This window comes from Psittacula echo, assembly GCF_963264785.1.
Source record: "Psittacula echo genome assembly, chromosome: 6".
Lineage (NCBI taxonomy): Eukaryota > Metazoa > Chordata > Aves > Psittaciformes > Psittacidae > Psittacula > Psittacula echo.
Genome location: NC_137743.1, coordinates 77617125 through 77642905, shown reverse-complemented (window position 1 = coordinate 77642905; position 25781 = coordinate 77617125). Strand labels below are relative to the sequence as shown.

Sequence of the window (25781 nt, the reverse complement as noted above, 5' to 3'; positions counted from 1 at the left end):
AACACTTTAGGAAGGAGGAGTTTATGTAGCAGCCTTAATTTCAAGCAGGGGTAAAACTGTAAGCTGCCAGTTACTAATAACAGCATTAGCTTTTCAAGCACGAGATTTGGATGCTGCTTGGAGCAGCTGAATCGAAGCTACTGGGCCTATTAACACGAGTAGAATTAAGTCGTATTTCAAAGCTAACTATGCAATATGGTTTAATTTAAAACTTTGTGTGATGCTACTATTTCAGACCAATGAATTTTATCAAAGTCTTGAAACAAATCTTAAATGACTTCCTGCCTCCAACTTGAAAATACCAATTAGACATAGCAGCTTTTTTTAGAAAAAGACAAGTCTTCCACGTTAAAACCAGAAACACATTACCTTGGTGTTTTAACTATTTTTGGGGGGGTGTTTTTGTTTTGTTTTTTTCCTTTTTAGAGCAACTTCTAAATCTGATCCAGTAGCAATTAAAAAACCCATGTTTCCTTAGGGAGGGAGAGAATATCTTCACTTTAAAGTTCCTTACTTGTCAATAGTTGCCTTCACTCTGATCTGGTAGTTCAGCTCTGGCAATTTAATCAGCAACCTTCAAAACAGAAAATGTAAAAGTGAATATTAATAGAATAAAATTCTCACCAGAAGATATTGGAGACCAGCTGCTTCTCACTAAAGTGTCTGGAATTATTATAATCTGAAAACAGATCAGGCATACAGTGTTATATTGTGATTTACAGGGTTGTACACTCAATAAGAGGAGCTGGGCTGTTCCAGTGGCAGGCGTTCTACCCTCCCTGCAAGTACGTGTTTGAGTGAATGGCTAGAGAGACAACAAAGAAGTAACATTAAGGAATGGATTTATCTAATTTGACTGCACTGTAGATGTACAAGTATTTTCCTTCATGTACCCTTTCCACACCACCCAACCCTCCATGCATTCTTGCTGTGAGGTGACAATGCGAGTTCTCCAGTCTTCACTCTTTTCACAAAGTCAGGCAAGGAGGTAGTGGGGGAGAAATAACTTGTCATTGATTCACCCGAGCCCCCCAAAACGCAGAAATTTCTCAAAAGTGGCTCTGAGTATTCTGATGTTGGCTTGTACGATGTGGGTTGTGCAAAGTCATTAAAACAAGATTTCAGTGCCTACAGAACCCTGAAATTGCTGACTTTTGGCCACAATCTGCCTTCCTTCCTCACTGATTTACTCTTTATTGCCACTTTTACGAGTGACAAGTCCTGTGGCCCTTATATCCCCATTCCAGAAAATCTCCATGGAGTCAAAAGGGTCTCTAGCACAAGTTGGTCTGCTTTGCTTTCTAGATTCAACTAGCATAAAATGCAGTATGCAAATGAAAGAGTTTATATCAGATTTCCCTTCCTTACCTTAATTTAACGGTGAACTGTATTAATGTTTTAAGAACCATTGGCCTCTGGGGATGTGTTGGCATGCAGGGCTGCCTTTCAACCACGAATGAACTGCGTGAAAAGAAGTGAAGCAGTAGATTGTGAGGAATATGCATAAACACGGAGCTGTATCAGGTGGGGTAGGGAGGGAAGTGCTTGTATCTCTTAGAGATTATTTCTCCACAGATGTGGAGCGGGAGGTATGCATTCCAACTCCCAGTTCTCAGAATGATCCAGTGGTCTAACTTAGAGTTGACTTGTTGTATACATTAAAAAATAAACCCCCAAACCAACAATTCCGTAGTCCTAAAGTACCAGGCTGATAAATGTCTGGAAGACCAAGACTTTTAACAGAACCATAAAGCAGAGCATGAAAATACAGCGCCTGGCTCCAATGGGATTAAACAATCATTTTCTCTTTTTTCATTTTCTATAAAAAAAGTTAGCCATGTTTTGTTTTCAGATAGTCATTTGTGGTGGATCTCCAGTATAGCCAGTAAAAAAGGTGAGAGGGATGATGATAATTTACCTATTCATAGAAGGGTGATTTGGGCGCGGAAGAATGTCTTGGTGGGGAAGAGGAAAGACAAGAAACAAATTGGCACCTGCCACTTTGAAAAACCACAGCCAACAACCACAGCTTTTCTCAGCACTATGTACATAACTCATACTGAAATAAGTGGATTTTGTGTGTTCACTTAGAGGCAGAACTTGATCACAAACCTTTAACTGCTGAACATGAGAATCTGCCTGGCACCTTCAGCTCCTAGGAGTTTTGATGATGGTTGTACATACTTTTTATATTGGAAACTTGGTCTGCAAGATCCTTAGGGACCCAAACTTGTTTCATTTTCTTCCTTCTTAACCATATGGTCTCACTGTTGCCAATAAATCTGAGTCAAGTCAAATAAACTTAGGTACATTGACAATAGCTTACGTACTTCCTGAAGAGATTGTACAGCAGAAAGTTGACTTTTTCCAGCAGCTGAGGTCTTTGCACTGGGATTGGGTCCCCATCGTAAGTCAGTCTGGTCAGCAGTTCATCCAGTTTTTCTAGCTGCCTTCTGACTTGAAAGAGACTTTCTGCCAACAGCGTGAAACTACAGCAAGACAAAGGATTAGTTTGCAATCTTCCATGTAAACCATTTCTTAGAACATAATGGCCACTGAAGTTCTTGCTTGGGGAAATCAGAATCAGTGCTGACTGGTGCTTTCTAGCTTTATCCAAACTCACGTCCGTTCATCTTTTGTTCACGGGAGTATATGGATAAATCAGGCAAAGTAACTCCTTCATTCCAAAAGGAAATAGTTACGCACTGGGTGTCACCAACAGCAATGCTATGTTGTGTGATAATCCGGAAGAAATCTATACATGCTGCTGATGTTTTACATGCCGAGAAACTGTGCCAATGTAACGCTTTCCTGTAGCTCAGTAGTTTTGGGAAATGCACTCTTATTTAAAAGGATAATATTTATATAATATGCGCAAGTTACCAAGACTGAGGAAATGTAAAAACAGTGAGGAGAATCAAATGCAAACACACTTGCTAACAGTTTAATGGGTATGTGTGTATAAAATCACATTTTAAAATATATTCTTAATGTCTTAACTGGAAAAAAAGAAGGGAGGCAAAATTTACTTCTTTCTTCCAACCTAAAAAGGTTTTTGGTTGTTTTCCTTCTTTTCTTTTTACCTCACCTTTGCCAGGAGAGAATTTTGATGGGAAAGAAATGATCAGGACATTGACGTTCCCTGGCCGCATTATCTTTTTAAACATAATGCTATTTTCTTTTGATTTGCAATCAAAAGTGCAAGTTGCCATCAGACACTAATGCCATTCAATTTCTGCATAGCTTGAAGTCTGGAGAAGTGATGTACCTAGTGACTCAAAGCATAAAGTGTCTACCCGGCTCCTGCCTAGACAAAACTCTCACTGTCCTCAGTGATAAACTCAGTCAGCGCAGTTCTTACTCAAGCAAAACCCCCAGGAGGGCATGTATCACTGATCTGGAACAACTGTCAAGCCAAAAAATGAGTGATAGCTGTGGGTCAGCCTCAACAGTTCACTAATATTATTAATTCTGGATAGCAAATACTGTCCACCAGAACAAAATGTCTTTTTAGCTATTTACTTTCTTAGCTACTCATGAATTTGCTGCTGTTGCAGCTGATCTAAAGGAATGATCATTTCACGTGCAGCAGACTTCCTGTGGTTTTCAGTGGAAACAAAAGCTCAAGGCACGTTTACCAGTTCTGGAGCTGATCAAGCCCGCCGTGGAGAGGACCCCCAATGCAGGCAATCTGCTGCCGTCTCTTCCAGTCCAGCAGCTCTTCAGTCAGCATGTTGCTCATAAGCATATCGATTTCATGAATCACACGCCCTATTTTACTGAGTACTTCCTGTAAAATAGGAGAGGTGTCACTAACTGACCACAGGGAGCAGCCACAGCATTCAGCAAGTATCGTAAAGGCTGATTGCATTTGTTTGCAATTATTTTGGACGTAACTGTGTTTGTTCTCTCACACTTCAGTCTGTAACTCAGAGATGACTGGATTCATTACTCACTGTAACTGAAACAAATCCTGAATCTTCATGAACTCTTCCTCAGTAAACCGTCTTTTCTGGGGGGTGGGAGGGAGGATTGTTGCGTTCTCTGTGGGCATAACACCTCCAAAAAGCTGACACTTACAAGCACTTTCAAGGTCAAAAAGTTCTCCTTTTGATTTGCATCACATCCAGTGCATTGGGTTTTTTTGCTTGCTTGCTTTTAACCGTAAAAAGTACATGGACTTGAACAAATTGCCTAAACGTACAGTTTTCCATGCCAGCAAAGAAGTGGTCAGGGGAATATTTGTCATATTTGCAAGTCTCAGTTGCTGAACAGAGCAAATACCATTGGTGGGTTGTTGTTTTTCTTGGCAATTATTAGATTACGTTTACTTTGAATGTATCTTATTTACATTAAAAGCTACGGATTGCCAGCTAAGTTATCCATTTTGTACAGCATGTATGAGATGCCCTCACTTTACTTCTAAGGTATGTAGAACCATATCCTTTATAGAGCCATTACTAAATTGCCAGTTTCTTAAGTGCTAGGTAAAATCACCCATGCCCACCCAAACTTTATGTGGATTTGTAACTCCTGTGTTATTTGTTGTTCTGAGAGGAGAATCTAAAAAGGCACATGTACGGATTTGAGTATTTGGCGTAGGAATAAGGAGAGAAAGCAAAGGGACCACAGAACATGTCACGAACCTTTCTCTTGTAGTCTAAAGTATTGAGCATCGCCTGCAACGCCAACATTTCCTGTTTAATGAGGGCGCTGTTTTTGTCGCTCTGCTCTGCAGGGGATGAAAAAAAAGCACTATAAACGCATGTGTGGCTGCGTGTGAGTGTTTATAAGGAAAGGAGGGAAAGAAACCACGACCAGAGTGCAGCATGAGCTAGTGGAAAAATAAACTGCAGACATCAATAGGTTATGTAATAGCATATTTCATTTGAATGGACTAACTTTAGTACAAGTTTAAGGTAAGGTTTTATGAGTCCACACTTTAGGTGCGTATGTGGAACAGGAAAAGGTAGACAGCATACAGATGATACCTAGAAATCTATGTATGTCTTCAGTGCATCTGCATGTGCATTATGTACATCTGTCTTGGATCAGTGATGGGTCTGTACTCTACTGAAATATGCCTGTGGTGTCAGCAGTCAGACTAAAACTCTTTGGACTTGATGTGAATTATGTGTCTGGCTGAGAGAACGGAGGTTAGGCATTTGAAACAGAGATAATGTTCATCACCGTGGGGATTTCAGCACCCAAGAGTACTGATCTCACTGGGTATTTCCCCCTCTCTTTCCCTTCTCTGGATCATGCATTTAGTTACAAGCTTCCCCAAGATTGCCCCATGCTCTTCATATGCAGGTCTTCCCCCACCCTCACCTTCCCCCACCTTTTGCTGCTCCGCATCTTTCATGCCACCTTCAAAAAAGAAATGGGTGCCAGCTGTGCCTCCACTAAGCTCCGGACTGACATCTTCCTATTATGTTAGGGTAGATGCTTCAATAGAGGCAGACAAGTAAGCGATTGTCAGCTCAGCCGCAGCAGTTGCTCACACGAATTGTAAGGTACTACAAGCTGGCTGTGCTGGTGTCGAGCATTTGTTGACACAGTGAAATTTTAAGCCCTGAAAGTCATTTATGTAAGCACGTTTCATTTTGAAAGTGGGACAGGCTTCAATTATCTTTGGTCAATAATTATCATTGGCCTGGTGACTAACAACTCATTAAATCATATCAACTTGATCTCTTCTGATTGTCTGGCCACATCGGGCCTTAATCATAAAGGACTGACACGTTTAAGGACTCAGACATTTCAAGCCCAATATCTTTGCATGGTAAAAGGGAGATAATATGAAGATATCTGAGCAGACACAGGTGGACCTCAGTTTCTTTTCTGAAAGAGATCATGCAAGGACTGTTGGCATGCACAGATCTCAACCATCACAGGCTGATCAAACACGCATTGAGTGCTTACCAGCTGGTTATCACCACTGTAGTCAAAAAAAGAATAGAAACCCAAGTTAGAGGCTAAAGCTAGACTTTAGAGGCTAAAAAATCAGTTCTGCACAACTCTACTAGAGAAAAGAAGAGGCTTTTCTGCATCCATGGAAGTGCCTCATCAAAAGTGAGGAAAATGGAAAAGTTCTTTAAATTAAGAAAAGTACCACTGTTCATGCCATTATGCATCTTATCTATAGAAAATATTTATACTTGTTTGACAAGATCTTCTTTACCTTGTTAACCCCACAAAGTTATTATGTTCCAAGACTTTATAAACACTAAAAAAATCCATTTTTATGTTTACATACATTATCTGAGTAACTGTGCTGGTTTTGGCTGGGGTAGGGTTAATTTTCTTCGTAGTAGCTAGAATGGGGCTGTATTTTGGGTTTGTGCTGGAAACAGTGTTGATAACACAGAGATGTTTTAGTTATTGTTGAGCAGAGCTTACAGAGTCAAGGCATTTTCTGCTCCTCATCCCACCCCAGCAGCGAGCAGGATGGGGGGCACAAGGAGCTGGGAGGGGACACAGGCAGCACAGCTGAGCCCAACTGACCAAAGGGATGTTCCAGACCATATGAGGTCATGCTCAGCCTATAGAGCTGCAGGAAGACGGAAGGGGGCGATGTTCGGACTGATGGCATTTATCTTCCCAAGTAACCATTACACGTGATGGAGCCCTGTTTGCCTGGGGATGGCTGAACACCTTCTGACCATGAGAAGTGGGGAATGAATTCCTTGTTCTGCTTTGCTTGTGAGCATGGCTCTTGTTTTACATATTAAACTGTCTTTAAAACTTAAACCCATGAGTTTTCTCACTTTTCTAATTCTGTTCCCCATACTAAAGGGTGGGGAGGTGGGGAGGGGGGAGGAGTGAGTAAGTAGCTGTGTGGTGCTTACTTGCTGGCTGTTGATAAACCACAATAGTAATACACAAAACCTCCCTGATACTGGGGTCTAGCTGCAGAATCAGCCGTTTCATAGACAAGCTGAAAGTTATTACAAAACATCTTACCTAAGCTTTGTATTGTTTTATACCTGAAGTCAAATTCCTCTTGCAAGTCTTCCAAGTATTTGACATCTTGGTCAGTCATCTTTCCCAGGGAAAACAAAAGTAAAGTTATTCAGGTTTTCACAGTGACATAAAAAGGAATTTGTTTCGTAATGGGCAAATGCATACGTAGTATTTTTCCTTTCCTACCATTTCAAAACCCCTAATCAGTTCTCGGAACTCTCGTTTACTATCTTGTAAGCTTTAAAAAAGCTGATTGAATTATAAATGCACATTTATAAATACAGATTCATTTTACTTGTTCGGAAAGTCAACTATTACTCTCTTGCCCTCAGTCAAACAGTAGTTGATACAGCTTAACCACTTGTTTACTAGTTCAGTGACACAGTGAAAGTAGGAATGATTCCATTTAGCCTGATCTAAATTAAAGTTATTATGCCAATAACGTAACACTCTTCTTGGAGCTTTAAAATGGGTCAAATGGATTATTTTGCATTGACTTCAATGGAACTGGAATGGGGTGTGCAAAGCCAAGTAAGATGGAGCCAGAGACAGCAGCAGAGCTCAGAGACTTCGTTTGGAGAATTACTTAGGAATTTGGGTAAAGAACTGAAACATTTTTGCTGCTTTGGCTTTTTGTAAGGGTTTGTTTCCATATGTACTGCAAAAAGTTTAGGAGGTGTTTTCTAGTAACTGAACAATGATAATTCAAAAAAAGACACATCAAAACAGGAAAAACTGTAGGCAATCATCTGTTTTACTTCCAAGGTCTTTTCTATGCTGTTTATAGGAAGCCTTGTTTCTGCCAACAACTCGTAAAAAACCACTTTTTAGTTCCCCGAGATGTGCAAGTGCCTGTCAAAATACAAACACTTGTTTGCTAAATGAGGACACGCAGAATTAGCCATTTTGGTTTCCTCTTTTATTTGGGATACTAAACTTTCAAATTATATGTGTAAGGCATGAAATTATACACACAAGGAACTGGCTGATTTCTGTGTCCAACTTAATTACCTACTAAAAAACCTTCTCATTTTCACTGGTCTTCAGGGCTGGCTGCGCATCCCCACACAGGCAGAAGGAGCAGCATGGTAGCCTGCTGTGTTGCAGCTTTGCTTTTGCTCTGCAACTCTTTTAGCTTAATACATATATAGAGATCTAGTATCACATTCTTCTAAAACTAGCTTTATCCTTATGAGGGTTCAATTTCTCTAACACTTCTTCCCCACGTGGGGGGGGACACTGATGAGAAAATGCTACTAGGACCTCTTTCTGCTATACAAGAAGTGTTGCTCTTGAATGGTATAGACACAGGCATGTCAAATGTAACTTTTACATGAAGACTGCAGGGCTGAAAGTGGGGCTGTAGTAGGTGAGACTGTAGGTAATCTGAATCCTTACCCTGCCTTAAACTGAACAGGCATGTATTCTCTGACTGAGCTTTCAAGGTCTTTATGGGACATTGCTACAGGTTTGGCTCAGCCCAGCTCTGCCCTGCAATGGTATAGGAAACTCCTGGAGAGTTGTTAACCATCAGCTCCCAGTGTTCTCCCCTTATGTCTCCTAAACATGTAATTATGTCACGTAGCCTTCAGCTTTACAAAGTCCTTGGTATGTGACTCAGGGGTCACAAAGGCTAGCTAGTGCTGACCTGACTCAAAGAGGTGAAGTTGCAGAAATACATTTACTGAACCTCATGTCTTTTTAGAGACAGTAGCTATGTTCTTATTGCACTCAGTGGTCTGCCTGCAGCTCACATGAGTGGGATCGCTTTAAAATAGGTTGGACCCAGAGCAGCTGTAAAAACCTGGGGATTCAGGTATGTCCTGAATAGTCAGTCTGTGCTGAGGTCCTCAGAATAACTGAAAATGGTTGGTGCAGCTTGGTAGCAAAAGCATTTGAGCTACCCAGCTTAAAGGTAGTTCAAGTGTGTCTGTGTGAAAATCGTGGCTCTGTAAACAGCAAACAGGACAAACATAATACCTGAGCGCTGTTCTTGATGGCTGAAACTTTGTGTTCCACATTTCGTTGTCGTTCTGAAACCACAGAGTTCTGCAGAGACTTTTCCAGCGGCCCCTGGAACACATTGAACCAGATGATGGGTGGATGAGTAATACTAATGAGTGACAGTAACTGTACTGCAAGTCTAGCATAGAGAGGGAACTCAGCTGGAAACTGGTGTAAACAGGCAAATCTGTTCAGTTCCACTGATCTGAAGAACATGCTGCTTTAACTTTGAAATCCAAAAAGTGAAAGGGTGTGGGTATACTGGAAACATTAAATATCTAGTCAATTAAAGAAACTGAAACGTAGATGATTAGATTTCTTAAAAAGACCTGATACTCATATAAGAATACTTATTACATCCACAGGTGATTAAAAAGAATACATATGACTAAAAAATTCTATCTGTTTCTCAATCATGTAACAATTTCCCCAGATGGTTTTATGTCGTTTGAAGAAAAAAACTTTGAAATATTATATAAAACCTATCAATGCCTTTGCAAATCAGATGGAATGTCTTTTACATTGCATAATTAATCTGAACTGATGCACTGCATAATTTAAAATATACACATCTGTTTTGCAAAGAATAATCTCTTTAAAGCCTTTCCCACAGATTAGACTCTTTGAAGATTAGCTGTGACATAGAAGTCACTTATAGCAATGTTTGCAGCAGTACAGCCACTAATGAAGTACAAATATGAGTTTAAAGGGCAACCTTTGGCAACCCCTAGCACACACAAATCACTCTAGTGAAATGAAAGGACAGGATTTGGTCCTAAAAGCATGTGAGCAGATTAACATGGAGCAGATTAGTGAAATGTAATTCATTACCTGTACTGGCATGCTAGCTGCAGCCAGTATTCTTCTTTCTTCTCTTAAACAGTTCGAGATGATCACTGCTATATGCATGGGATTACCATGATATTTGCCCTGCAAGCACAAGTAAATACACCATTTCAAAATTCAGGATTCAAGGTGTCACTCTGAAATCACAATGTGCTTCAGTGTCCATGAACTACGGTTCGGTTCAGTTGGAAAAGACTCTCCTACTGTTCTCGACCTTTGTTGGTGCTGGTTCAGCCTTGCAGTGCAGCACTAGTTAGTGCTGTTGCCATAAAACATTCTTAATAGTGTTCTACAGAGATTATAAAGATACAAGAGATTGTGAAGATCCATCATCTGAAGATCAAATTGCTGTGCTGCTAACACAGCTGTTTTGAAAGGGCTTTCCTGTCAGCCTATTCTGTGCACGATTTTATCATGTCTTCCATTGTCAATAGGATGCTGCTGTTGGCATGCAGCACTTCTGCCAACAAAAAATGGTAAGCATATCAATACGGTAATGATGCAAGCAGAAAAGCTTCCTCAGCATAAAGCAGAAGACTTCAATTTTAATGTCTATGAACAACTTAGCCTGAGAACCAAGAAAGGTCTATATTTTTACACCACCATAAAATAAGGTGTAGAATTGCTGATGCACTGAGGACTGCGCACAATTTGAATTGATACTGGTTTGTGCTGTATTTATCAAATTGGAATGATTGAGGACTCTCAAGCAGGTTCTTGCATGGTGATGTATTCTTATAGCATTTCTCAATATTCTTCATGCCTCTTCTTCAGTATTCACATATTCATTCAGATGCCCTCTATTCAGTGCTCATACGGTTTTTAGCCATTCATTGAATTAATCTTTTCCAGTTTTGGACTTGGTTTTTTTCCCTCTCATTCTGATTAGTTTTTATTCTCATCATATTTTGCTTCCACTCAGAACCTGATTTTTTTTTTTTTTTTTGCTTTCTCTAAATGTGACAAAATAAGTTTGCATGTACTTATATTGATGCTATAGTTTCCTTTGGTATCTCACACCAATTGTTGCATTAGAAACAAGCGTATGCACACATCTGATTGATAGAAATGTGAACACACTGCTTCTATATGCCAACTACAATGATGACAGTGAACATGAATTTCTAACACTTTTTACTAGACAAACAGAACTGAATCTTTTCCTGGATGCTTTTCTATGATATCTATATAATCTGAAAGGCTTTTTCATAATATGTTTTGACTTCTATTATAAGGTAAAGAAATATTATATTAAAAATGGTAATTTTAATCATGGAGACTTGGTTAGAGCTGCATATGTTAAATACCATGCTGTTGGTGATACCATGGTTCCAGGTAGAGACTAAGGTGAAAGCCATAGGACTTTTAAGACTAAGTAATTAGTGTGCGAAATGTTCGCTTGTAAAGAAGCTTTGACTGCTGTGGAACTGTTGGCAATGAAACTTCGCTCTTTAATGTTTCTAGGTTTTCTGAAGTTTTCTCAAGACAAAGTACATGCCCCACAGTGCAACCACAGCTGTGCCCCCTTTGATCTCTTTAAAAGCAATTGAGGGTGGTGCTTTACTCCACCAATCGTCTGTTTCAGTTACCCTGAGGACAGGAGGGATGGACTAGACTGTGATTTTAGGACTTCTCTGGAAAAAAAAGAAGTGGTGAGTAATAAATACTACACCAAGACATGCAGTCTCAGATGAAACTAAGCATGCCCTTGCTGGGCAGTGAGGGGGGACTTTAACGTTAAGGGTACGCTGCTGATTTCCATGTCAGACAACAATGCCAAACATCTGCTGTTGCTCATTGCTCCCTGCCAGCTTCTTGGCTATAGGGGCAGTAATTATGTTCCCACTGCACACTTCCGTCAGCACAACTCAACTTCGGGTCCAGGAATATATCCGTAGCCTGCTTTATTTATGTCAGGATGTAACTCTGGGAAAGGAATACAGGAACATGGGAGATGGCTATGCTTTTCCTGCAAAAGATTAAGAGCAGAGTGGAGTTTCATGTCGAAGTAAGGTAAAGGTAGGGTCCAACAGCAACAGCCAGAGAAAAGTAACTGCTGCAAAGAATGGTTATGCTCCTGGCTGTGCAGTGCCAGCCCTTGTTTCATGCCCGTCTGGTTCCTTAGCAAGCCAACCCATATTGCTAACTGGGATGGAAACCACTGGTGCTTTTTTGCTGAATGGGTTTTCTGCTCCTCAGTGAGCAAAGGATGAAGTGGTTCTCAAGGGCTAGCACATGGGGAGTCAGCAGAGGTTTGCTGGGAGAGGGGAGAACAGGCCTGCCTTGTTTCTGCAGTCAGTTGTATCGCTAAGCCTGTCTCATCTGCACGTTAAAGAGGGGACAAAGTCACCTTTTTAATGAGGCTTGGGATGAAAGCTGTGGTGAGACATCTGGTGTAAATCCATGGATGTGCATATTAATTCTTCAGTTAATGTCTGCTCATTTCTGCTTGTTTGCTGGTAAAACAGGGTCTCACCTTCCACACGGATGGCTACTGTATGAGGACTATACCTCACACTGGTACCTGTAGGCTATCTGAAGCTACAAAGCTTGAGAAGTGTTTAGTCCTGGCTTACCACTGCCCAACAGAATTCAAGCCCTCAAAGGACTGATGGTTGCCTTTTGTTTTTACCCTGTGACCAAAAGGAGTCAAGCCAAAGCTATTTACCAAAGCCAAGAAGAAATACAAATTCTCTCTTGGAGCTGGAAAATGTGTTTATGTAGAAAAGACACTTACATAAAACCTTCTAACAGTGGGATGTTTTAAAATCCCCCACAAAAAATGCCAGGTATGCGGGACTTTCCTAGCATTTCTAGATACTGTTCATATGCAAAAACTCTCTCCTTTTTTTCTTTGTTTCACTAAGAGAAAACCATCTGAACCCAGAGATGAAGTGAATATTCACTTGGTTTTTTCCCCTATTTCTCCTCTAACTTGTAAAGCTCTAATAACAGGTTGTGCCCATAGTGATTCCCATACTTGTGCCTGTCCAGTGCTTGTTCAGCATGATTCTGTTTGAGCAGATACCAAGCAGGTCAACAGAGAACTGCCACCTGCTCTCCTGAAGCAGAAGTCTCTCAGACTGGAATAATGGTGGATCTTATCAATAGCTTCATTTGCAGTAATCTAGCAGTTGGATTGCAACTCCGTCATAAAAATTGATAGATAATCTACTGTAACATTAAATATCTCAATAATTGTAACTTATTACATATCAGTAATTACTAAAAGCCACAGTAACCGACTGTCAAAAGAATAATACTGAGTATCTTCCCCCTGTGTTTTATGCTTCTCAAAGGTAATTACACTTCAGAACATGCCACTTCGTATTCCTTTATCCATCTTCTGCCAGCTGCTGCTCTTCTGCACTTCCATTTTGTCTTTGATGGAGGGCAGAATTTTTTCAAGATGACCTTCACTTCTGAATTACTAATTGAAAATTATTTCCTATCGTTGAAAGACAGTATCATTTGGAATATAAAGGAAATTTAACAGCAAAAAAGCTTGGGATGAAGGAATCCTAACTTAATGTGACATGAGCATTGACAGCCAGGAAAGGAGGGAAGGGTGAGAATTCTGTAGTTACGCAGAATTGTATTAATAAGTTTACATATTTAGGCAGAAAACTTATAACTGTGTTTCGATAAACACCAATAAAGAGAAATTGAGGATTCACTTTTCATCTGAAGTTTCAATTGGAAGCATCAGTCTTATCTGCTAACAAACATTACTGTAATTCTGTGGTTCTTAGAAATTTTCTTTTTCCTCCCTTCAGTTTTGATGAGGTCTTTCATACCACGATTCACAACAAACAACAATGCTCTTATTCTGGACTTGCTTCTTCTCAATAACTGCCAGCATGACACTGAATTCAAGCAAACGGGGAGGTTAAGCTTTCATTCTGAACAGCTGAAGATTTTCTCTGAATGCTGATGACATTTCCTTGGGAGAAAACCTCCCTATCACCGTGCAACATGCGCTCTCTCTACCCCAAAGACATCTGCTGCCGTACTATCTGACTAGATCGTGAAGAACAACAAAGAGGCATTTCTGCAAAAAACAACCTATGCATTGTAATGTGCCCAGTTTAGGCCCTTTAGCCAAATTTTTAAAGCAGCTTGAGCTACTTGGAATATGTTAAGATGCTTTAATGTAGAAGTATGTGCTGTGCAACCTTTAGAAAGTCAGTCAGGGGTTTACCTGGTTACCCCCTGCTTTTCAAGATGACCTAAAAGGAACTTGAGTAGGTTTTAGTGCTTTCTAATTCTGAAAAAGCTCTTCAGAATTCAGTTATTTTCCCCCTATTTTCTCTTTATTCAGTCCCCCCCCCTTTTTTTTTTAAGCTGTGAAAAACATCAGCTGTATTTTTTTCTTGTTTCTGCTAGAAAAACCCTGCTTGAGCCTTTTACTTGTATACAGTAAGGAGGCATGGAACTGTTAACTAGTATGACTGTTGATGTATTTTTGTTGAAGTTGAGCAAGTATTTAAAGCAGCTGATAGAAGGCAGACGGAGCACAGAGAGATAGGAGACAGGATTACAAAGTCAAGCAAAACTACATTTCCACCCCTCTTGCTCAGTTGTAACATGCTTGTTGTTTTACTAAGTCTGATACTGCGCACCTTTCTAGATAAGCAGATATTTCATCTTTCATGTAATTAAAAAAGGGGGGGGGGAGAAAAAACCCCTTTTATCTATTATTTTTGAAAGAAAAAAGACTTTGCTATAGTTGGGTATCTCAAAGAAGAGTGTGGGTGGTAAGACATGTCCATCCTCCATCCACACTTATTTCTCTTATTTACCATCAAATATGACAAACATCTTGCCTTGATTTGTTTTCTACCTTTGTTTATGCATCCAGGCAGAAAGTCCAGTGAAGACAGTACTAGAATACAGAGTCTGTCCTTGTGTTACCCTGATATAGGTAAAGTGCTTGGGAGTTTTTTGAAATCCTGTATTTAAACAGGATTAAATACTAAAAAAATCTTTATGAAGAGATTTAACTAAGATTTATTAAGAGTAATACTCTTACTAAAAGATCTTTTTTCTACTAGGAAGATGGCTCTGTTTTATCTAGGTCTTTAAGAGGAAGTGACTGTGACACTGTTTAGACTGCTGTTGTTGACTTTTATTTTTAGATTTCCCCTTCCTCCTCTCAAAATACGTGAGAGAACTTAAAGGCATTAAACCTCATTGTTTTAGACAACTCCTGTGATGTGTGGGAAGTCCTAACACATAGGTCTGTAGTGTTGTACTTTGCTTTTTTGGTATCGTATACTACGTAATTTCCAAAAGTTCATACCTTTAGGGCACGTGCAACCAAATTGCAATAGGCAGAGCTATAAAAGCACAGTGAATGAGCTGTGAAGACGGAGATATTTCTCCCATCTCCCAGTTTGCCCCCAGATTCCACTGCTGAGTCCCTCCCAGCAGACACTAAACCCAGTCAGGGAACGGTCTATAGAAACAGCAGATTTCTAAGCATAGGGTGAGACACAGCTATAGAAAATATATGCCTATAGGCCTGATCATCACATAGCAGAGCTGCGCTGCCGGGGGGGGATGAACAATGCAGTGATGCTTCTTATTTAAATGAGATCTGTTTCAGCATAAATACAAGTAGAGTGTTTCCTATGAAAAAGCATAAAACAGCAGAAAAGACAGAGGACTGATTTCCCCCTCCCACTCCATCTTCTGGACACAAAGAGCTGGGTATTATTAACTAACCTCTCAGGCACATGTTTGACTGCAACTGGGCCCTTAATACTCCACAATGAACAAAGCCCACAAGAGGTTGTTTAATTTGTCTGCTTGTGTTTTTACTTCTGTTTCGAAGTTAACACTTAATTTGTTCTACAAAACCAAACTGAAATATTTATACACTGTTAGAGTTGTGTTCTTTACATAATAACTAGGAACTCAAAAATACATTGCTTTTAATAAGTGACCTTTTTTGGGCTCTTGTAGCAGTAATTTTTACAAATCCTTACTAGCTGATGTGCAGTTTCCAGCCCGTGAAGGCAAACAGCAGACAGCTGCTTTAGCACAGACTTCTGTGTGGAGTTTCCCATTCGTAGGCCAGAATTTTCTGTGATCAGTTTTAATGGTTGAACTGGAAAACTCACTGGGGGCAAGAAGCTAATACTAAATCAATCTGAATTGCATTAGACAATTGGTTCAAAACACATTTCCTACTATAAGTTGTTGCTTTGTTGATCTGGCAGGTAACCTGAGCACCAAGTACGTGTAAATAACATTTTGAAATGGATCTCCTGTGGCGTATTAGAAACTTTCTCTGTTTTGTTCCATTCTCACCCTGTTGTAAGCTTTAACAGGAAACTGCAACTTTAACATCAATGGCTATGTTTCCATTCTTTGCAACTGTTTCTCAGCACAGTGCTTATTAGAATTGTTTGTTAAAGTACCGACTGGAATGTCCTGTTTCAGATCTAATGCTATTCTGTCGTTTTTCTTTGATATATATTAGGATCCCTCATGCATGTACCTTTCCAGTACAGTGACTTGCGTAAACAGTCATGTGAACTAAAAGCCTGTATGTGTTTGTTTTAGATCTATCCGGAGAAGCACAAAGATGGTCTGTTCTCATTTCAGATGGAAACAAGCTGGGTAGTGTAACTAGGAATCTGAAACAGAAACAGGAACACACTAGTGTGTTCATGTTTCAAACAGCATTGTGTAAAGTAAGGTGCTATTTGTTTGTACTACTTCAAAACAGGGTAAATTTTATCTAGAAATAAGTGCCATAATGTTAATATACGTTGATTAAGATAACAGAAGATACTTTCAGGTGCTATTCAGGACCTTTCCATAAAAAAGTTAGGGCTGTATAGGAGAAGGAAATATGACTAAAGTATTATTTCCTAACTTCATAGTGTAACTATAGTGCTTCCAAAAGCTTGTTATGATATAACTGGTGATGTGAATTGGCAAATTCGGTTATTCTGCCTCATCTCTCCCTTTGTAAGCACACCCCGAGGTACTAATGGTATCATTCAGACCTGCTCGCTCAGGCAGAATCCCTCTTGCCTTCCCTCCCCTCATCCTAGGCTCTAGCAGGGCTGTGAGTGGGTAAAGTTCACCAGTACCTGAGAATCTGCTGTGAGTATTAAATGAATATCATGAATATACATCATTTACAGCAAATTGTTCCCCAGAGCACACAGTAGACTCATTAACTCAGGCTTCAATAGCAAATGAGCAGAGCAGCCCTTCTTATTATTCCTGAAATCTGTTATTTCACTTTTATAAAAGAAGATTTATGTAATCAGATTTTCCCCTGAATACCGTAAACAGTGATGTGACACGGATGCATGTTGCCATTAATGAGAAGGGATTGCTTTCAAAAGCTGTCTTGAGGCCGCAGTATAAATGACAGCTTCGATTATGAGTAGGACGATTCTGGGAATTCCTGCTTTTTCCTGCTGTCGTTGCCATGCACCCATTGGGGTGTGCAGAACAGCCCATGGCTCTTCAGCTCCTGGGAGCTCACCTGAGCCCTCGCACAGGGCAGGCTGCTTCCACAGGGCTACGTCTTCTCTAGCAGGTACCTGCTGAGTGCTCCCGATTTCCAGCTTGGAGTGTGAAAGGGGGAGAACATCCTTGAGGTGGACATCCGGGATTACACAGAGACTGACAGGCAATCGCCCACTAGCACTGATCCTAAATGGAGCGGTGGGACACCGGGGTCTGGTGACCACCTCTGATTCCCAGGCTACTCCAAACCTCCCCTGGTGTGCTGCAGCCCAGCTGCAATCCCCTAACCAAAGATCTTGGCACGTCGCTCAGGAAGATGGACAGCGCCCATCTTACACGTGTGTCTCTATATGACACGGGCTGTCCCTCAGTGCCAAGTCTACTCCTGTATTGCACAGGCGCTTACATCAGGGACAGGTTAGCTGTCATTTAAAAACATTTCTTCTGAAAACTAAGATGAAACTGTTCATGAGCTAAGGCTGCACAGACTGTTGCAGCTGCAGTTTGGCTCCTAGAAGTGGTAGGCAGCTCATCCAAGCTGAACATTTGCCCTTCACATTTTGTTGTCATGGCATCAGCACAAACCGTTGCCTTGCACAGCACTAAGCTGCTTTGCTTTTCTCCATCTAGGTTTTAAGCAGGAGAAAGAACCACAGGCATAATTTCCCCCCTCTTTTCCCCACTGCCTCCAAACATGTTCTCTCCTCATCCCTTTCCAGAACCGGTGCTGCGGGAGAGGCAGGAGTTCTGTAGGAAGATGGACAGAAGATTTAACCTTAGCAAGTGACTGCGCTGTACCGTTTCCCACGGAAAAGCACAGCAACAAAAGGCTGCTTGCTATAAAAATGAATCCCATCTACTAACTAAAGAAGGAATAGTAATGTAAGAAGTAAATATTAAGGATTTTAACCTAAAATGCTGGCCCTGATTTTAACAGAATATGTGCATTTATACCAGGTTAATGTCAAGAAGCGATATTTCAATGAAAGCAAGACATAGAGAAGCAAATTACTGAGAGCTAGCAGCAACCTCAGCTGCTCAGCTAAGTTTCTCAGCACTGTTTTCAAGTTCTCATAACTTCGTCAAATCGCATGTCTTCTTTTTGCCTCAAGATAATCTTGGAATGTCAGCAGCCTGAGCAGAAGTGCCATGTTCCATAGTTACTCTCTAATGGTGAGAGAATAGGGATGGTCCCTGTGGTCTAAAAGCAACGATGCCAGGCAGAGTAGTCTTCCTGCTAAGATTTCTACTCTTTGCCCTTCACAACACCTAAAATGGCCCAAAGCTGTGTTGCAAGTATGAGCAGGCAAATTCTCACTTCTTCCATTATTTCCATCATTATTTTCATGGAGCAACTAAGGTGTTCATGTAAAGATGCTTCAGGTGAAGTTCAGAACGGAATGTTTTCTCCATTTTATAACAGAAATTAATCCCAGAGAGGTCTTTTAAATGGGGTGTCCTTGGCGGTGGTGCTGGTAACTTATGGGCATAATTCTCTCCAGATTCAATAACAGCATCAGGAACGTTGTTTTTAATGAGTCCTTTGCTGTCTAGAAAACAGCTGCACAAGCCATTTATAAAGTGTGCATTGCTTCCTCTTCTGAGGCTGCTCTTAATAATCTAGATATATTTCTAATTAAACATTAGTCCCTCACTTTGCCTTTTGTAAAGAACTACAGATTGTGTCTGTCCTGGTTTAGCACACATTCTGAATGGCTTTTGTGTGTTCTCCAATTTTAATTACTGCATTATTGCTATTGTCATAGTATTTAAGAACCTATACCAGAGCTCAACATACTGCTCTGCAATAGTGATAAACACTGGTTTCCAGCATTATCTAGTTTGACAAGTATTACTCAATACGGTAACACAACTGGGCTCAAAATAAACGAGCAAATATTGCACTCAGGTCACGTATTGAGGTGAAACAGCTGTGTGTGTGTGTGTGCATGCTGTACATGTGTCTGTATGTGTGTGTGCGTGTGGTAACGGAGGGGAAGGAAGGGGAGTGAACTGTGAAATTTCAAAGAAGTGCTTGCGCTAGAGAGCAGAGATAAAGGTGGGCTCACGGTAACTCACCTTCAGAGAAAATCAAACCACCGCTGTTCGCAGAGCCACCAGAAAGGAAAAGGTGTTCACAAATGCGGCTTTCTTCTCTTCTTAGGAACTCGGTCTTCCCTCCATCCAAGACTGTGAAATATCTCACTAGTTTTACAGCGTACCCTACCAGTCTCCCTTTCTCTAGATGGCGTGTTGGGACGAAAGGGACCATGGCACTGTACTGTGTGCATCAGTCACCTTTTAAAGGTGTGGTCTCATGAAACAGTCACAAACTAGCTCAGATTGCAAGAGTTGGGTACCTGCATCCAGCTGTGGGCGGGAGCCAAATGCCCAGTCCCAAATTCCCAGTTCCAGCAATAAAATACAATCAGTGATGCATTAAAAAAAATACATAATTTGCATACCCAAATTTGAGGACATTACAGCAGATACTGTCTATATTATGTCATGTACAGCTCATACGTACTCCATTAATAATACTTAGACTCATAGAATCATAGAATAGTTAGGGTTGGAAAGGACCTTAAGATCATCCAGTTCCAACCCCCCTGCCATGGGCAGGGACACCCCACACTAAACCATGCCACCCAAGGCCTCATCCAACCTGGCCTTGAACACTGCCAAGGATGGAGCATTCACAACCTCCCTGGGCAACCCATTCCAGTGCCTCAGCACCCTCACAGTAATGATAGTTAATAACAAGAATAGGATGTCAGCTGATTACAACCACTATAGCATTTTTTTCCTGATGTACTTCCCTAACCAATAAAGAAATAATTTTGACAGCTGAAGCTTAGGAGACTTCCTGTGCAACCCTGTAGAACACACAGCCCATACTGCATCTGGGCAGGAACAACCCCAGGTCCCAATATAGGTTGGGGAACGACCTGTTAGAGAGTAGTGTAGGGGAGAGGGACCTGGGGGTCCTAGTGGACGGCAGGATGACCATGAGCCAACACTGTGCCCTTGTGGCCAAGAAGGCCAATGGCATCCTGGGGTGTATTAGAAGGGGGGTGGTCAGTAGGTCGAGAGAGGTCCTCCTTCCCCTCTACTCTGCCCTGGTGAGACCGCATCTGGAATATTGTGTCCAGTTCTGGGCCCCTCAGTTCAAGAAGGACAGGGACCTGCTGGAGAGAGTCCAGCGCAGGGCAACTAAGATGATTAAGGGAGTGGAGCATCTCCCTTATGAGGAGAGGCTGAGGGAGCTGGGTCTCTGTAGTTTGGAGAAGAGGAGACTGCGGGGTGACCTCATTAGTGTATATAAATATATAAAGGGGGAGCGTCACGAGGATGGAGCCAGGCTCTTCTCAATGGCAAACAATGATAGGACAAGGGGTAATGGGTATAAACTGGAACACAAGAGGTTCCACTTAAACCTGAGAAGAAACTTCTTCTCAGTGAGGGTGACGGAACACTGGAACAGGCTGCCCAGGGAGGTTGTGGAGTCTCCTTCTCTGGAGACATTCAAAACCCGCCTGGACACATTCCTATGTAACCTTATCTAGGTGTTCCTGCTCCGGCAGGGGGATTGGACTAGATGATCTTTTGAGGTCCCTTCCAATCTCTAACATACTGTGATACTGTGATACTTCAGCTAAAAATGCATTTACCATCTATGTTCTACGAATTAGAAGTCATAACATAATATTTTACACAGAAATCCAAAATACCTGTGTCACGGATGTCTTAAGACAAAGTTTAAGTGATTTGTCTTTTCTAAAATAACAATAAAAAAACCCAATCTGGCCCTACTCCAGCTTATAGAAATTATTTGGCAATAAGAACAGACTGTGGGTGATAGCATGAAAGGTCATAGGAAATCAGGAAAAGCTCTAATAGTGAAAGTGCTGTTCAGTATCTGGTGGTTCGCACCCGTATTTTGAAACTGAAGGACTAGCTTTTTATCTAAATACAGGTTATCTGCTGTCTTGATCTAATAGAGAAAAGCCAACATTATTAGCGATGGAGAGAGCTGTTGCATTATTTTTCTCTCAAGACTGAGATCCTTTTTAATAAGTGGTGTAATTCCAGCATAACACACGTCCTGTCAGGAAGTTCATCATGCTTTAGATTGCAAAGCTACAGACCTGTGCTACCCAAGGCAGCAGAGAGACCTTGCTGCTTGAGAAACCTTGCTAAATCAGGGCTTTGCAGTGATATAAGGTGATAGAGCACGTTGGTGCACGTTGCAACTTGTGTGGCATTTCTTTCCAGAGCCAGCAATCAAGTGAAATTATGGGTTAGGACACCCCATGTAGACCTTTTCTGTTGCTTTATCTAGAGAACTAGCTCTGTTGTATACTATAGCTGTACAGTTGTGATGGAGACACCTGAGTGTTTTGGCTTGTTCTGTGCTCAGGTCCTTGCCACCTGAGTAACCACTTACTCAGAAATCACTTAAAACTCCCCTTCTTTTGTTTTTCTGGAATAAGCCTGCTTTGCTTCATGCTTTTTGGGAAGCACATCACAATACAACTTCCAAACGTGCCAGGACTTAAAGGAAATGGTTTTCATTCTGTCCATTTTCACACTGCCTATTGTGTAAACTTGGCCATGTGTGCCCAAGGCCTGATTACTTGCATTGGTATGCCCAATCTCACAGGGCATGCAGAGCTGCCACTTCAAGCTTTAGTAAAAGTTTTAGGGTAAAATAAATGGTGTGAAGAGAAGAAGGAACAGTGAGAGACCTTAATTTTGTGGAGCCTGTAGGTAAATATATACCAGTCCTTTTGCTGGTGCACATTGTGGTGGTATAATCATAAATGCACAATGTTTTAAGCCAGGAATACACCAATGCAATTCAGTGACCTGAAATGCTCTTTCTATGTGTATGCTGCTGTGGGAGGATGCCTCTACTAAGGCGATACAGCTCTCTCTTAGCCCTACTGTGGTAAAGCATGCCAAGACCATGCCAGAAATAACAGGATTAACCTTTTGTGCAGTTAGCTCCAGAAGCAGTTAAGTAAATCTGGTGTTTGAGCAGGATTGAAATCATGGATAGTGCTGCTGCGCAAATCAGAAAAGAAACAAAAGCAACTTTAGTTTTAAGTTTCATGAGAGTGCTTGCATAACACCAGAAGAAATAGTGGTAACAATGGAAATACTGTCACATTTTTAAGAGACCTCCATTAGGGATGAAGAATAGAAAGACACAGAGCCATAAAGAAAACAAAACTGGTAAGGTTATGCTAAGATTTTCCAGACCAGTATATATATCTCTCTCAAATAAAGAAAATATTTTGCAAGCAATATAATTGTCATTTAAGTACGTATGGAAAACACCATCAAAGGAGAGAAAAAACCCCAAACTTTCATTAAGCTTAGATGAATATCTGTTTTATGCAGAAGACAGATAGATGTCAGGAAGTAAGTGACTAATGAAGTGGAACTCTGAGAATCCTTGCCTTAGATAAACAATTATTAGAGAAACATTCAGCCAATCAAAATAAATATCATTTTGCAGAAGCCTAACGGAAAATCCTTTAAGCTATTCATAACAAATAATCCCTGCTAAGCATAAAACAGCAAACATGCTAATGATTTACAGGGGTTCCTTTTTCAGGCTGCTGCTTTAAGCCCCAAATATTGTATTTTTCTTCCACAGTTAAGTATCTGTGTCTGAAAGGTGGTAACTACATTGGTGATAAACACGAACATCCATAAGCACTGCAGAGTCTCATTGAAACAGACACACACAGAGCTAAGAAGCCACAGCGCTTGCAAATGAGCAGCATGCATTAAAATGTGAATGATTGTTCCACAAAGTAACAGCCAGTGGAATTATTATTTTGCATTATCTTGTTGAAGGCTCGGTCTTCCCATAGCTGCTGGGAGTCCATAGCAATCAGGACAGCTCTGAGCTGTGCATAGGAACACACTGCTCAGCAGAGGCTGGGCACTGCCTTTAGAAATCAGTGTGTAATTTGTCATCTGCAGTAATGACCCACCTGCAGCAGCTTCCTGATTCTTTTCAGGTTGTGTATTAAGAGAAGATTCTTCTCCTGTGAAACCCGGTCCAGCTGTTCATCCACTTGTATCAGCAAATTCTGCAACAGGATGGTTGCCATTGCTTCATTGTTGGATGCAGCCTCCCTAAAGAATCAACAATTGAGAACCACGCATGTTTAATATGTCATCGAGTGTCAATCTATCTGTACAGAAAACTACAATCTATTCAGAAACCTAGGCAGGAAAAGAAAGGCTTTAAATATATGGTGACTTGCATATAGTTAAGGGTTTGTGAATGACTGACTTTATGATCTTTATGATTTTTATTTGTATTCATGTAGATATGCAGCTATAAAGACAGGGTGAGGATGTTCTTAGCACAGCCTATGGAGTCAGCCAGAGGGGAGACAACCAGGGTTTTCTAGTCTCTGGTCCAGTGAATATTCAATTATTTTTAGCCCACTTCTCAGAGGACGTGGGGCTTATGCATGCTGTCCCTCTGCCTCTGCCAATCACACAGATACCATTTCAAAGTTGACAGTGGGCTCGAAGTCCAAAAGATAGTATGTTCTCACAGATTTCATGTAAAACTGGCAGGTTGGTAGAGGGGAGGAATCCAAATTAGTGCCTCCACTGAGGAAAATGGCAGTAATAACTTGATGCAGGAGGCAACAGCCAGATGGCCAGTCAGCAGATATAGATCTTCACACCAGGCACCAGATGAGCCTTCGCCCGGCCAAAATATTTGGGGATACAGGAAAGACTCAGCAGCTACTGGTGAAGGGTGTGTAGGGGACAAAGGACACAAACACACAAAGAATCAGGCTTTACTGGTTCTGCTGTTTATGGAACATGAAAGGCAATAACATTAGTGAGCTAAATAGAGGAAGATAGACTTTGGACTGCATGGCATCCTTGTCCTTGGGATAGTCTGTCTCCTTGCTCCACAAATGGCAGATGTCTGGTTCTGAGATATGCATGCTAAATCTGTCGAAAAGGAGATTTTAATGTTTCCCATGTTTCTATAGCCCCATAAACACTGAGCTATAAACAGTAAGGAAAGACTATATTCCTTCCCAGATTTTTTGCCTTTTTTGCAATAGTCCTCCAATAGTCTTGTGGATTTAGCATGAAGAATTAAGATGCGTCTTTCTGGCATGACTAATATAAACTTTGTTTGGACATGTAGTTCAGAATTTTCTCAAGATATCTATCCATTGATGCAAACTTGTTCATAAATTCATCTTCTAGAGAACAATTCCTGCGAATGGCTGGCTTGTTCTCCGAGATTAGACGTCCAGCTTTCAGCAGAGACAAGTGAGGAGTTTTATGCTGTAAGAGGTTAATATATAACATTTCCATTGAAAACTAACTTGAGTTGGTTTTGGTGGGTTTTTTTTTTTTCCTATGAGAAACCTGTAACGTCATTAATTTGCTAGACAATTTTTACTGGATTTTGTTTAGGATTAAGTTCAAATGAAACCTCCCCTCCAGACATTCCTTAGATTTAAACCTTGACAGTTCAATGGGCTAAATCCATTGCTAGTGGAATACTATTCTTGGGGTGCAGAGGCCTGCACAGTTCACAAATGAGCACCCTAAAATCTGGCAGATAATGAAAGAATTAGTCTTGACTGAAGTCATATGAGAGGGAATAAACTGAATCCTACCAATCTTGGCTTTCTATCCATTGTGCTAGTAAGTGCCGGATTTCCATAGGGAAGTTATCGTCATAGAACTGGTCTACCTGCTCCAAAAACTTTATTTCCAGTTGCTGAACTTGACTCCATTGGGACATACTGCAAAAGAGAAGATAAAACATCTTTGCCATTGAAAGGTGAATATGAATTAATAATCCAAAGTGCATTAATCGCTTTCATGGTAGTTCTTGTTATATATTTTAATGTTTCTGTTTATTCTGTCTTTCGAAACAGACAGTACTTGAATAAAGTTACCCAGATAAAGGGAAGAGGGAGAAAAGAGGGAAAAAAAGAGAGGGAAGAGGGAGAAAATAGGGAAAAAAAGAGAGGGAAGAGGGAGAAGAGAGGGAAAAAAAGAGAGAGAAGAGGGAGTAAGACCATTAACAGAAGTTCTAGCTCTTACACTTGAATGGGCACCTCTGCCTATTTCCTTCCTTAACGCAAATATTTTGGGGTACTGTATGATGCTTATAAAACAGGGAGATTTATACAGCATCTCTCACCAAGAGAAAAAGGTTAAGATTGTACTCCTCAAATCCAGGTAAAACTATTCTTATGAAAGAGTAGTAGAAAGCAACAAATTTGCACCCTTCCTAGTGATATTACTCCATTGCGATATAGTGATATTACTCCATTTTTTCCTGAAGCCATAAAAGTTGTATGTTACTGTGCTGTTCCTCGAACTCCACAGATTCTGTTTGGAGAGTACTGTTCGTTTTCCAACGTAAATTGTTTATCTAGTACATCTTTTCCATTTTTAAT

General features: G+C 40.7%; 1 protein-coding gene across 1 annotated transcript in view; it reads right to left on the bottom strand.

Moving 5' to 3' along the window:
* The window catches only part of STAT4 (signal transducer and activator of transcription 4), a gene marked incomplete at its 5' end in the record, with an annotated part of 42540 nt that extends 17423 nt beyond the window's left edge, over positions 1–25117 (bottom strand). The window contains 10 exons of the mRNA XM_080622143.1: positions 515–574; positions 1369–1461; positions 2331–2489; positions 3639–3790; positions 4647–4732; positions 6967–7045; positions 8947–9039; positions 9802–9900; positions 23319–23463; positions 24990–25117. Coding sequence (XP_080478269.1) covers positions 515–574; positions 1369–1461; positions 2331–2489; positions 3639–3790; positions 4647–4732; positions 6967–7045; positions 8947–9039; positions 9802–9900; positions 23319–23463; positions 24990–25117 — 1094 coding nt within the window. The remainder of the gene's footprint in view (positions 1–514; positions 575–1368; positions 1462–2330; positions 2490–3638; positions 3791–4646; positions 4733–6966; positions 7046–8946; positions 9040–9801; positions 9901–23318; positions 23464–24989) is intronic.
* Between the last annotated feature and the right edge of the window lie 664 nt (positions 25118–25781).